At 50.2% G+C, this 14,389-nt stretch overlaps 1 protein-coding gene across 3 annotated transcripts in view; it reads left to right on the forward strand.

The window, feature by feature from the left end:
- The first annotated feature begins 1,257 nt into the window (after positions 1-1,257).
- LOC147896372 (cyclin-dependent kinase D-1-like) overlaps positions 1,258-14,389 on the forward strand; it is a 113,226-nt gene continuing 100,094 nt past the window's right edge. For all 3 annotated transcript variants that reach the window (XM_087382457.1, XM_087382456.1, XM_087382455.1), the window contains exon 1: positions 1,258-1,710. In XM_087382457.1, coding sequence (XP_087238583.1) covers positions 1,615-1,710 — 96 coding nt within the window. In that variant the 5' untranslated portion in view covers positions 1,258-1,614. The remainder of the gene's footprint in view (positions 1,711-14,389) is intronic.

Below are 14,389 nucleotides of genomic sequence, written 5' to 3' on the forward strand. Positions count from 1 at the left end.
TCCTGCATTAGTTCGGCCAACTACCCATTAAAGACGTGGATCTATTGCATCAACAATGCTTTTTCCTATTCAACCAACGAGAAAACATTTCCTCTTTGTGAGGTCTAACAGATTCTATCGAAAGCTCTTCGTAGCAATCCAAATGTACCTAATGAATATGACATTTCCCCATTCATTTTTCCACTAGAATTTGTTTGTGGGAGTTGAATAAATGAAATGGAAATAGGGCCTAACGTGTCTTGTAGGTACTGAACAAAGAAACCCCAATCCAACCTCTCATAGGCTTTGTCAAAGTCCACTTTAAAGAAACATATGTCCTGATGAGTGTCTTTAGCATGCTCACACCCCTACTAGGTGTTTATGATTGCCTCTAACAAATCTTTACATTTTATGAAGCCTTTCATTAAAGAAGAGTCCATTTGGTCATTCTCAATTTATTCCTCAATGATAATGCTTTTGCAAAGTTTTTATAAGTGTAGTTCACCATTGCTAGAAGTCTCCAATTTTGGAGTTCCTCCTTTGCAATTAGATTGATTATCCCTCCATCGACATGGGAAGAGAGTCTTCAAACTTTTCTGCCAAAGAAGAAGAAGGAAAGGACCAACAAAACTTTGTAAAAGTCTATGGGTAGTCCATCCTCCCCTAGGTTTTTCCCATCAGCCACCATAACATTAACTCCTTGTTTTAACTCAATAAGTGTCAAAGTTGTTCCAAAAAGAAAAGATTAAAATTTTCCATAGATTTGGATTTGGCCTATTGACATGTGAGTTTTCATCCAAAACCTCCCTTATAGGGATAATTGTTGTATCATTCAAGAGGCCTGCCGAAAAGAAATGGGTGTTAGACTCAAACTTCAACAAAGAGCTTGACTTGGTGAGCACCTACAATTGTCTATAATAGTAGACAACACACAGAGCTAAAATCTACCGAGGCAGGCACAATGAGCAACACAAAGTGCAGGTGGAACATCATCAGCACTCCTAATCACTGAACTCATTAAATCCATTGTGCCTTCGGCTTTTAGATAGCTCCTTGCCTAAAGCATGGGGATGATAGGCGTTGGTGGCTCCTGTGGGGCCTTCGGCTTTTAGATAGCTCCCTGCCTGAAGCATGGGGATGATAGGTGCTGGTGGCTCCAAAATCGATGCAACGAACTCATGTAAGCACGGCAATAGCGAGCCTCTAACAACAAACCAATAGATGCAATTCCCGTTGAAGGAGAACATGAACTAGTACGAAGTGAGGGCAAGCCAAAAAAGGAAGTGCTTGCTTGAACTCGAAAAGTAAAGGGGGAGCAAAATATTGAGCCGTTGAGAAAGGGGGGTTTTCCAAAGGTTCTCTTTATAAAGCTCACAACACCCACTCTTTGCGGGCTATGGAATGCAACATTCCATACACTATCATGGCCTTTGCCTCTAGCTGCTTGCTAGTGAAAGAGTGGCTCTTCTCTTTTGCTGCTTGAAAAGCTGCCACACTCGCAAATCTCTTCTGCTTCCAGCACTCGCTTCCATGAATATTTGTATCATCGCCTGCCTTTGTGCGACAACAATAGCATGCCTCCGCCGATACTGCTGCAGATGAATATCTTTGGTCCCAACGTGCCTTGTTTAAAGCATGGCCGATCACGTGAGCGGTGTGCAGCGATATGTCAAGGGGGTGACCCTTGGAGAAGGAACGTATGGTGTTGTTTATAAGGCGTTAGATCGCCAGGTGAGCTTTTAGCCTGTGATGTGCGCCATCAGAATATTCAATGGGTACGATCAGAAAGCATTTTCATTTGCTTCCGAAGGAAATTATAACTTAATCTGCTGTCTAAACAAGTTTGGAGTACCGTAAGGTCTCTAGGTGGGAACCAGATTTAAATGTAATTGCTCTACGCTAAGTGAACAACTAGGAAACCACTGGAAACGGCTCTAAAAGGACAATAGAGGTGTCAACCTTCCGAGTGTTTACGCCCAAGGATGATATCAACGATTCATCTAGGTCTAACAGAGTCGTCCAAAGATATCTGGAATACTTAACAGACATAAGTGAAGCACAAGTTCTATCAGGTCAGATTAGAGCTCCATCTTGGGAAGTGTAAATCTCGCTACAAACCACCAACAGCTGCTTTGTGAAGTTGCCTTGTCACATCTTGATCATCTTGCATATTTCATGCATAGTATAAGAGATTCTGGAATCTTTAAAAACCCAGAGAACATAAGGCATTGCTAAGTTACTTTTATTTTAATTTTTCTCATGTACTCATAATTTTTTTTTTGGCAAAAAAGAGACTTTTATTAAGTAAGAAAGAAACTCGCTAGAGCAAGCTCTGTGCTGAAATACAACATGCTAAGCATGTAATGAAAACACCTCAGAGGAATGAGGTAGAAAGAAAGGCTGAGGCTGAAAATGCCAAGTCAACCCTGTAGAAGTCTCAGCAAAGAAGGGAGAGTCTCTCCAATCTCTGAGAAAAGTAACTCTCCTGGAGGAGGCTGCTCGAGATGATCCCTGCATGGTCGCCCAAATGGCCATCAGAGTGTGTATCGTATCTGTCCAAGTACTGGCCAAGATCTGAGAAGGGTGAACCTGAGAACCCTCCAGAGCCTCAGTGCATCTCTCCAAATGTGCCATGCTGCAATGCTAGCTAAGATCTCCCATGGAGAGTCAACCGAGGAATGAGCAGCTCTGAAGAGAGTGGCCGGAACATCCTCTAGAGAGCACGACTCCACAAGATGTCGTCGGATGTGAAGAGCCTAAGAGGAGTCAAGTCTCTCAAAGAAGACCTGGGGCCCTGAAAGAGTAAGCCAAGCCACCGATCCCAGGTCATGAAGAAGGGTAGGCGAACAAAAGTGCTGAAAAGTCTTGCAATACCCTTCCATATGATTCTCGCCTGTTTGCAATCCCAAAGGCAGTGCTGTATTGTCTCCAAAGCAGAAAGGCAACGAGGGCAAGAAGGGTCAGCTCCGAACCTAGATCTCCATTGGTTCACTGCTATCCCACCATGAATAGAAAGCCAAAAGAAGAGAGTGATTTTTCTATCCCGGTGGGATTTTCAGAGCCTTTGCCAAAAGGATTTTCAGAGCCTTTGCCAAAAAATTTTCTGCAAGTCAGCATAAATCTGAAAGTTCTTCCAATGATGAACTCTGGTAGGCCTCCAACCCCTACAGCTGAGTTGGAATTTCTTGGCATTACTGATCGTGTAACGAAAGAAGGGGATGCCCTTCTCTCCGTGCCCCAGGTCATGAAGAAGGGTAGGCGAACAAAAGTGCTGAAAAGTCTTGCAATACCCTTCCATATGATTCTCGCTTGTCTCCAACCCCTACAGCTGAGCTGGAATTTCCTGGCATTACTGACCGTGTAACGAAAGAAGGGGATGCCCTTCTCTCCGTGCCCCAGGTCATGAAGAAGGGTAGGCGAACAAAAGTGCTGAAAAGTCTTGCAATACCCTTCCATATGATTCTTGCCTATCTGCAATCCCAAAGGCAGTGCTGTTTTGTCTCCAAAGCAGAAAGGCAACGAGGTTAAGAAGGGTCAACTCCGAACCTAGATCTCCATTGGTTCACTGCTATCCCACCATGAATAGAAAGCCAAAAGAAGAGTGATTTTTCTATCCCGGTGGGATTTTCAGAGCCTTTGCCAAAAAATTTTCTGCAAGTCAGCATAAATCTGAAAGTTCTCCCAATGATGAGCTCTGGTAGGCCTCCAACCCCTATAGCTGAGCTGGAATTTCCTGGCATTACTGACCGTGTAACGAAAGAAGGGGATGCCCTTCTCTCTGTGCCCTTCATCTATCCATTCCCATTCCCCAGGGTCCCACTGCAAAAACTTAATTGGGACACCTCCATAGAGCCACAGCCTCCATGAGCCCAGGGCGATGAGAAGCATGTCAGGATTCAAGTACCACTGTGAGAGAGAGCCATGCTCCATGAAGGCCACTATCCTGACTGGTTGAAACGGTACCTCCAACAAGATATCATCTGTGGATCTGGACAGCTTGCCCCCTGAAGAAACATCAAAGACTAAGGCATCCTTATGAGTGTCACGAAAAGCAATCACCTGTAAAGGAACTCCCAATCTAGAAAAAGCCCCCATCCAGGTGGAGCAAGTAATAGGCATATCATCTGTGTCCACCCAATCCAAGGGCAAGGCTGCATCAATCTGTTGGACTCTCCCTGCACTCCCTCTCAGATTAAGAATCAACTGGGCCTGTAGATCTGCAGGAAGCTTTCTGAAGGCTTTCCATGCTCCCATAGTGGATGCAGGGCCCCTCTCCCATCTTGGCCACTGCATGTAAGGAGAAGCTCCAAGTGGTCTGCCATGCTCATCCAAAATGCTGTCGTTCCACATGATAGGCTGCCTTTCAATCTCTTCACGGGTGGAAGGGGGAATCCTGCGAAGAGTACTCTTGAAGCTGGCCCATGCTTTCAGGATAGCAACCATAAGAGGGGAAGAGGGAGATCTGAGGTGGGCTGTGGTGAAAACCCATCTGGTACTGTGTGTGCAATCCTCTCCAGAGGTGGGCGTGCGAGACTATATGCATTTGATAAAGAAATCCTTCCAAGGCTCTTGCCTTGGCATAAGTCCTCTCACAACGACCTTGCAGAGTAGGGCTCTGCACTGTAGATCAGGGTCGATGATATTCAAACCCCCTTCTCTTGGAGGAAGAATCAAGGTCTCCCAAGCCACCCTAGCTGTAACATCACTTGTGCCATCTAGACCACTCCATAAAAAGTTTCGTACGGGCCTCTTAAGCTGATTGATACAATCCTTAGAGTGGCACCAACAAGAGCATACAAACCATGCTGTGGCTAGAAGAACCTGGTTAACCACCACCACCCTGGAAGTCAAGTCAAGTTTGGCTGATCTCCAGAAAAGGAGCTTTCTTCTGATACTCTCCAACACTGGAGCAAACTGTTGTGAAGGAGAGATGCCCACCCCAACCTGGCAGCCCAAATATCTGACGGAGACGCCCCTCTGTACCCAAGTGAAGCCAATATCATTACCCCAATCCGGGGTGTCATCATCGCAAATCCAGAAACCATTGGATTTATGCCAATTAATGTGTGCACCTGCAGCCGTGCAAAATAAATCCAAGGCTGTCCGGAAGGAAGTGAGTGTCTTGGGGGAGGCCTCCAAAAAAACAGCCGTGTCATCTGCCAACTCACTATCCAGGAGCTCTTCTTCCTGGCGGATAGGAAGCCCGGGGTGTCATCATCGCAAATCTAGAAACCATTGGATTTATGCCAATTAATGTGCGCACCTGCAACCGTGCAAAATAAATCCAAGGCTGTCCGGAAGGAAGTGAGTGTCTTGGGGGGGGCATCCAAAAAAACAGCTGTGTCATCTGCCAACTCACTATCCAGGAGCTCTTCTTCATGGCGGATAGGAAGCCTCAGCCCATAAATATCAGCTTGAGATCTAATGTAGATACTCATAGCTTCCGCCACAAACAGAAAAAGAAAAGGGGCAAGAGGACATCCCTGGCGGACTGATCTGAAAATCTGAAATCTGTCCTCTCTTCCCCCCCCAATGAGCACCTGGCTATGGGCTGATATGTAGAGAGAGGATATTCCTCTAATCCATGCATTTGAAAAACCAAAGCGAGATAGAGTACCCTCTAAAAAATCCTAGTCTACTCTGTCGTAGGCTTTCTCAAAGTCCAAGAGTAGAATGGCCAATCTCTGGCGGCTCTGCATGGCCCATTCTGAGGCCTCCCAAAATGAGAAAATATTATACAAAATACTTCTGCCATGTACAAACCCTGTCTGCGTGTCATGAATCAAATTTGGAAGAAAAACCTGTAGCCGCAGACTCTGATGCCGTTCGCCAGAATCTTGTAACAAGTGCCCAATAGAGTGATGGGTCTCCACTAAGACACTAGATTTCTATTACCCCCCTTTGAGATGAGATGAATGAGACCATCTGTAAGTGAATCAGGCATCTCAACAGAGTCCCACACGCCCTGCAGGGCTGATGTAATGTGATCACCAATCTGCTCCCACAAAGTAATAAAAAAGGAAGGGGTAAGTCCATCCGAACCTGGGCACTTGCCCTTGTGAAGGGCAAGCAATGCAGTCTTGAATTCTGCATTGGTGAAAGGTGCATCCAGAGAACCATACATCTCATCCTTCACCAATATAGGGATACACTGTCAAATAACCTCTCTCGCATCATCTATGGCCTGTGTGCCCGGATCTGCAATAAGAAGGGATGCAAAAAATTCTGAGGCTATACGCATGACGGCATCCGGATCTGATTGTAAAACCCCGTCTGAGTCAACAAGCTGCGAGACACTATCTCTACTATGTTTGGGCCCATGAGTAGAGAAGAAGTGTTTGTTGACTCTGCCACCCATCTGAATCCAAAATGATTCCCGTGCATGAAAGGCATGCTCTGCTCTCTGATCCAACAATGTCTGCATATGAGCCCTTGCTGCAGCAAGGCGCTCCTGAATCCAAGCATCAGTGGGCCTCTTTTGCTCTTCCCTCTGAAGGGACGCTAACTGCTGGCGTATACCAATCTCACGTCTAAGAATCTCAGGTCTCTTGGACTCGGCGAGTGTATGATAATAGTGAGTAATTCCGGATATGGCTGTAGCTAACTGAGATGGGCGGACAACTCCACCTTGTATGTGAGAAACCCAAATCTGTAAAATATCCTCCGTGAGGCTCTCCTCTGCATAAAAAGCATCGGGAGTCCTTACACTGGCAGAGCGTCCTCTCCGATGAGGCTCAAAAATCTGCAATACCACTGGAAAATGATATGAGGTAGAAACCCCATTAGAAATGCATACAGATCCGCCTCTGTCAAGTGCGCAATCGTCCACATAAAATCTGTCAATACGTGCATGGATGAGCATATGTAATCTCCTGTTCGACCAAGAGTACAGGAGTGACTGTGGGATAACATGAAAGGCATCATCAAACCAAGTGTCCCTGCCACTGTACTGAAAGAGAAAGGCATCCTAGGCTGCCCTCTCCAAAGAGTTAATTCCATCCTGTCTGCCTGTCTTTTTGTCTGATGGCAATTCAACCATGTTGAAATCACCACCAATGATCCAGGAATCTGCAATGGGGGCCCAAGAGAGTAACTCCTTCCAAAAGGAGATTCTCTCCCCTCTGTTGTTGGGGGCATAAAGATTGAGAAGACCAATCTTACGCCCTCCAACCAAAATAATGATCCATTGAGCTCTAGAGGGGGAGATAATACCATGACCTGCAACCAAATAGAAGAAGAGACCGAAATGCAAGTACCTCTTCTTGTGCCCATAGCAGGCGACCAGAAGGTATGTCCTGAGAGCAGTTTGCCAGACTTAGCGCAATCACTGGCATCCAACTTGTGTTCTTGGATAAAAAGGATATCAATAGCACCTCCAGTGACACTTGGATGAAGCTGATTCCGGATCTGTTGCCTACGGTGATGATGTGGAACTCTGCCTAGGACCTGTATGTTTCAGCTGACTATCCTCATTGACGGGAGGATGCTAGATGGAAGGGATTAACCGACCTAGTAGAGGAGACCAGCTTCCCCTGGGCCGAAACACTCTTGTTGAGGGCAGGAAACTCAATAGGTGAAAGGATCCCCACACCTGCTGAGGGGGAGGCCCTATCAAAAGAAATCCCAATGACCGGGACCCCTAAGTTGGAGGGCACAAACTCCTCATCATCCATGAAAGTTGCCGAATCTGCCAGTGTCGAAAAAGAATTCTTGAGAAGCAAGTCTGGCCGAGGAGTGCGAAGAAGACCTGCACTCGTAGAAGATGGATGAGAAGGACCTGCCAGGCCTCTATCAGCAGAACTGGAGCTGGGGGTTGAGGAGGCCTGTGGCGGGGCTGAAGAGGGATCTGGAGTCCTCATTGGTGCATGCACTCCCTCGATTGTCCTGACTGTGGCAGGAACAGTCTGTGGGGAAGAAGTATCGGAAGCCCCCTCGTGATCCGAAACCAAAGTGACTGGGGCTGGTGCATCTGAAGGCCCCTCTTGATGTGGAACTGTAGTGTCTGGGGCTGCAGCAACATCCATCTCTGGAGTCTGTATGGCGTCTGTCTGAACCTGATCAAAGGTCTCCTCTTGAGGTAAAGGAGCCGCTCTGATTGCTCTCCATCGTGGTACTGGGTGTGCTGCGGGCGTTGGGCGCCTTGCTGCCCCTTGTGGTCTTGGGGTGCACGAAGCAGGGCGCCCTGCTACTCTTGGTGGTTCCTGAAGTGCGTGGTATAGGGCGCTGGGGAGGTGCAGTCGGGGTAGTACGTGAAGGAGCCGCACCAGAAGGCCTCTTGGGTCTTTTTCTCTTCCTTGGGCAGTCTCTAGCAAAGTGCCCAAGTGTCCTGCAGATCCTGCACTGGTCTTGTCTACCTGCGATGTCGACTCTCTATAGAAAGAGAGAGCCATGTGGATGCTAAAGCATAATGTGGTCATCTGAAATGTTAGGGTCAGAGACAGTGACCCTAACTCGAGGCACCCCGTCCGCTCTGATTGCCTCTACCGAGAAAGAAGGCATGTCAGGAAGGGGAGGGATCTCCATGACCACTCTGAAAGTGGCTCCGATAGTACCAAGAAGTCGATAGTAGACCTGAGGAAGACCAGGGAACCTGATGAACAGAGATGTGACCTGACTGTCCTCCTCTACTGGATCGAAGCCCAAGGTGTAGGGCAAAAGAAAAATCCTCCTCGAACCCAAGGCCAAAGGATTAGCTTTGAGAACAAGGGCTGTGGACTCATGGGAGTCAAAAACAACCTGGAAAAATCCTCGTCTCAAAAGTCGAATATCCCTGAGGTGTGGGGCGAGATCTCTTGGTAATGCCGCCAGCATCCAGTCTCTAGTATGTGATCTGGAAGGGTGTGATCCAAAGATGCGTGCAAAGAGCGATGTGGAGCCCTCGAGCTCTACATCTTTTTTGAGCTGCTGCAACTCGTCTTCTGAAAATATGACGGTTCTCGCGGCCAGTGGGGGTGGACGAAGATTGGCTGAATGGGGATCCATTTGCCGATCGAAGTGAAAAGGCCGATTTAAACACTATAATTACTCCGTCCGTGGAAATGCTGCCTAGGACGCCCTGGAACAAGGGCGCAAGAAGGGGAGGAAAAGTGGAGAGGGGAAAATAGAAGAGGGAGGCGAGTTGCGAGTAGGCAACAAAGGGTTAGGAAGGGGGTGGAGGAGAGGGAGGGAGGGGCGTGAAGTAGAAAGGGGTGAAGGAGGGGGCGGGGGCGAAGGGGGGGGCCGGGAGGGGAGGAAAAAGGCAAGGGCAAAAGGTGGGGGGGAGGGGGGAGCGATCGGGGGCAAAGGAGGGGGCGGGGGAGAGGGAGGGAGGGGGCGGGGGGGGGAAGGAGAGGGGTGGGGGAAAGCAGGGGCAGCAGACGAGAGGGGAGGAGGGTGACGGGAAGGGAAGGGGTAGGCAGGAGTGAAGGAGGGGGCGGGGGAGAGAGAGGGAGGAGCGAGGGGGGGCAGCAAGAGCGAGGGGTAGGAGGGGTAGAGGGCGGGTGGGTGAGGGGCAGCAAGAGAGGGCAGCGAGGGGAGAGGGAGGGCAGCGAGGGGGGAGGGAGGAAGGGGGCGGGGGGGGGAAGGAGAGGGGCTGGGGAAAGCAGGGGCAGCAGACGAGAGGGGAGGAGGGTGGCGGGAAGGGCAGGGGTAGGCAGGAGTGAAGGAGGGGGCGGGGGAGAGAGAGGGAGGAGCGAGGGGGGGCAGCAAGAGCGAGGGGGAGGAGGGGTAGAGGGCGGGTGGGTGAGGGGCAGCAAGAGAGGGCAGCGAGGGGGAGAGGGATAGGGCAGCGAGGGGGGAGGGAGGGAGGGGGCGGGGGGGGGAAGGAGAGGGGCGGGGGAAAGCAGGGGCAGCAGACGAGAGGGGAGGAGGGTGGCGGGAAGGGCAGGGGCAGGCGGGAGTGAAGGAGGGGGCGGGGGAGAGAGAGGGAGGAGCGAGGGGGGCCAGCAAGAGCGAGGGGGAGGAGGGGTAGAGGGCGGGTGGGTGAGGGGCAGCAAGAAAGGGCAGTGAGGGGAGAGGGAGAGGGCAGCGAGGGGGGGAGGAGGGGCAGCGAAGGAGGGCTGCGAGGGAGGGGAGAGGGCAGCGAGGGGTAGGAGGGGTAGAGGGCGGGTGGGTGAGGGGCAGCAAGAGAGGGCAGCGAGGGGAGAGGGAGGGCAGCGAGGGGGGAGGGAGGAAGGGGGCGGGGGGGGGAAGGAGAGGGGCTGGGGAAAGCAGGGGCAGCAGACGAGAGGGGAGGAGGGTGGCGGGAAGGGCAGGGGTAGGCAGGAGTGAAGGAGGGGGCGGGGGAGAGAGAGGGAGGAGCGAGGGGGGGCAGCAAGAGCGAGGGGGAGGAGGGGTAGAGGGCGGGTGGGTGAGGGGCAGCAAGAGAGGGCAGCGAGGGGGAGAGGGATAGGGCAGCGAGGGGGGAGGGAGGGAGGGGGCGGGGGGGGGAAGGAGAGGGGCGGGGGAAAGCAGGGGCAGCAGACGAGAGGGGAGGAGGGTGGCGGGAAGGGCAGGGGCAGGCGGGAGTGAAGGAGGGGGCGGGGGAGAGAGAGGGAGGAGCGAGGGGGGCCAGCAAGAGCGAGGGGGAGGAGGGGTAGAGGGCGGGTGGGTGAGGGGCAGCAAGAAAGGGCAGTGAGGGGAGAGGGAGAGGGCAGCGAGGGGGGGAGGAGGGGCAGCGAAGGAGGGCTGCGAGGGAGGGGAGAGGGCAGCGAGGGGAGAGGGAGAGGGCAGCGAGGGGAGAGGGAGAGGGCAGCGAGGGGGGAAGGAGAGGGGCAGGGGAAAGCAGGGGCAGCAGACGAGAGGGGAGGAGGGTGGCGGGAAGGGCAGGGGCAGGCGGGAGTGAAGGAGGGGGCGGGGGAGAGAGAGGGAGGAGCGAGGGGGGGCAGGAAGAGCGAGGGGGAGGAGGGGTAGAGGGCGGGTGGGTGAGGGGCAGCAAGAAAGGGCAGTGAGGGGAGAGGGAGAGGGCAGCGAGGGGGGGAAGGGAGGGGCAGCGAAGGAGGGCTGCGAGGGAGGGGGAGAGGGCAGCGAGAGGAGCTGCGAGGGAGGGGAGAGGGCAGCGAGGGGGGGGGAAGGGAGGGGCAGCAAAGGAGGGCTGCGAGGGAGGGGAGAGGGCAGCGAGGGGGGGAGGGAGAGGGCAGTGATGGAGAGGGCAGCAAGGGGGGGAAGGGAGAGGGGGGGCTAGCGAGGAGGAGGGTGAGGGAGGGGCAGCAAGAGAGGGCAGCGAGGGGAGAGGGAGAGGGCAGCGAAGGGGGGAAGGGAGGGGCAGCGAAGGAGGGCTGCGAGGGAGGGGAGAGGGCAGCGAGGGGGGGAAGGGAGAGGAGCTGCGAGGGAGGGGAGAGGGCAGCGAGGGGAGAGGGAGAGGGCAGCGAGGGGGGGGAAAGGGAGGGGGCAGCAAAGGAGGGCTGCGAGGGAGGGGAGAGGGCAGCGATGGAGAGGGCAGCGAGGGGGGGAAGGGAGAGGAGCTACGAGGGAGGGGAGAGGGCAGCGAGGGGAGAGGGAGAGGGCAGCGAGGGGGGGGAAGGGAGGGGCAGCAAAGGAGGGCTGCGAGGGAGGGGAGAGGGCAGCGAGGGGGGGAGGGAGAGGGCAGCAAGGGGGGGAAGGGAGAGGGGGGGCTAGCGAGGAGGAGGGTGAGGGAGCAGCTTCACGGGGAGGAGCAGCAGCTCTCGATCGATGTGCCCAAAAAATGACTATTCTGTACTCATAATCGAAACTCCTTTCTTTCCTTTGTTTTTTTACTTTTTTCATAAAAATTGTAATTTTCCAGTCTTATGAAGGTATATAATATGAGAGACTATGAAAATGGTTGTCTCGGTTGATGGGGTGTTATTCTTCACAACTACTCATGTGGATACTCTCCATGCTTAGAAAACGGAGTTATGTGTGGGCTTCATCTTCAACGTTCAACCTCCATGTAGCTTCAAGCTGATTGCATATAGTATGCATTTTATGGGATGGAATTTATTGCTGTACAAAACCATTCTTACTTGGTATTTGCCACAGCTTGTCCAGAATCTTTTCAATGTTTGTTGCCCATTTCACTAACCAATTGATACCTGCGTTTTTAAAGAGTCCCTGTAGCACCTAGGAGGTGTAAGATTAATACATGATTCATCCTCATACCTCTTTATCTCACTTGAAATGGTCTGCATGCAAGAAGTGTAGTTAGTGGAAATAATTGTCGAGTACATGTAGAATACAAGCTGTTTTGAAAAGATGCCATACTAATATAAGTTGAGAGTGTGAATCTCATTGCTTCTCATACGATGCATGCTCACTAAGTGCTTGCTTAAAATAGAGAACATAAAAATTATGCGCTAAAGCTTTAAATATACAAGTGGCAAGGGGATGGACTTATTCTAGTCTTACATGTACTAGTGAAGCTCGAATCTGTTTCATGAAATGATGGACAAGGCTAAGAGTACTTCCTTCCATATGAGTTACCCGCAAGACAAGAATTAAAGGATGGAGACCTTTCAATATGGCCTACGTGTCACTCTAAAAACGAGTGATCCAAGCACATCCTTTGTACTGTCATGCTCTCTAACCTGGTTGAATTAGGCCGCTCTAACTACGTGTTGCACAGCTATGGATGGGTCCACGCATGAACTGCCATCTCGTATCCACATTTCTTGCAACCTACATATTAACATTATAGACATGGACATACAATTCATTCTTCAAAATTTAACAATTGATCAATTATGATTTATTATTTGCCAATGAGATGTAGCTATGTAGTATGAGCTTTAAATATACAAGTGGCAAGGGGATGGACTTATTCTAGTCTTACAAAGGTATATTATGCTTACCTCTTAGGTATTAGGGAGTCGCATGTACTAGTGAAGCTCGAATCCGTTTCATGAAATGATGGACAAGGCTAAGAGTACTTTCTTCCATATGAGTTACCCGCAAGACAAGAATTAAAGGATGGAGACCTTTCACTATGGCCTGCGTGTCACTCTAAAAACGAGTGATCCAAGCAGTCACTCTAAAAACGAGTGATCCAAGCACATCCTTTGTACTATCATGCTCTCTAACCTGGTTGAATCAGGCCGCTCTAACTACAATTGAGACACCACTGTCTGTCGAAGAGCTGCATGCATTGCAAGAAGGTGCTCCTAAACAAAGTGCATGTATGCAAATCGTGTCTTCAATTGTTGGATAATTTCAAAGTTGCTATATCTTGATCGTCCTACCTGCCATAGTGCCCAACGTGAGAATAGAGTATGGGATGGTAGTCTTCACTCCAATTTTTCAAGTGAAAAAGGTTTCCAAAATGTTATGAATATCATTTCAAGTGGATTTAGATATACTCTTGAATGTTACCCCTACTCCATAAAGCAAAACTTGTATCACCAAGGCATAAAAAAGAAATGCTTTCAAATGCCATCGCATGATATCAGCCTGCTCGCATCTATGCTCAAAAGCATAGTAGTTTATCCACCCAGCTGCAATTCTCCTTTTGGGGCATTATTGCCATCTATGATTGGATGCAACCTTAAGCACAGCTGAGACACCACTGTTTGTCGAAGAGCTGCATGCACTGCAAGAAGGTGCTCCAAAACAATGTGCATGTATGCAAAGTGTGTCTTCTATGGTCGAACAATTTCCAAGTTGCTATATCTCAATTGTCCTATGGCCAGTATCCAACAAGAGAATAGAGTATGGGGAGGTTGTCTTTATTCTGACTTGCCTTAGAAAGGTTTTAAAAATCTTGTGAATATCATTTTAAGTCGATTTAGATATACTGTTGCCCTATACTATATACTGTAAAGCAACACTTGTATCACCAATGCATAAAAAGAAGCGCTCTCAAATGACATCACATGATATGAGCCTGCTTGCACCTATGCTCAAACGCATAGTAGTTTGTCCTCCCTGCTGCTATTCTCCATTTAGAGCATTTTTTGGCATTTATATTGCCTCGGAAACAATTGAGTGATTGTCTCTCAAGGACTCTCTATAATGGGAGTCACATAAGATTTGGTGAGAGTCATGAGGTAAGGTACATGTGGCTTGCTCGTGTAGGAAATGGTAAGAATGTGATCAGACTATTGAAAATGTTAGAAATCACGGTACAACGGAAGCAAAAGAGATGAATACTTGTTGGGAAACAAGTCAACAAAAGTGCAGCAACAAAGTAACAAAGGAGATGGCAAAACTGAACAAGTTCTTCCTTCTAGAATAAAGGGCAAAAGGCTGCAAGAGGAGCAGCTACAAAGGGCAGCAGTTGCTGCAATCTTCTTCCACCAACGGTGGGCTAGACAAGTCGCCTTCTCCCTACTAAGTGCATGCTGCTGGATCAGCTTCAGTGCTGAGAGGCTGAAGGCTTGAGTGCTATATGATAGTGAGGGGGAAGGGGGCTTTATGTAATAGAGGGGAGAGGCCACAAAGGGGTGGTGGATTGACCACCGACCATTGACCTTCACCACCGACCATTGACCTTGGCCAC

The sequence above is a fragment of the Dipteris shenzhenensis genome, chromosome 12 (genome assembly GCF_047967505.1).
Source record: "Dipteris shenzhenensis isolate YYH24624 ecotype China chromosome 12, Dip_SZ_1.0, whole genome shotgun sequence".
NCBI lineage: Eukaryota > Viridiplantae > Streptophyta > Polypodiopsida > Gleicheniales > Dipteridaceae > Dipteris > Dipteris shenzhenensis.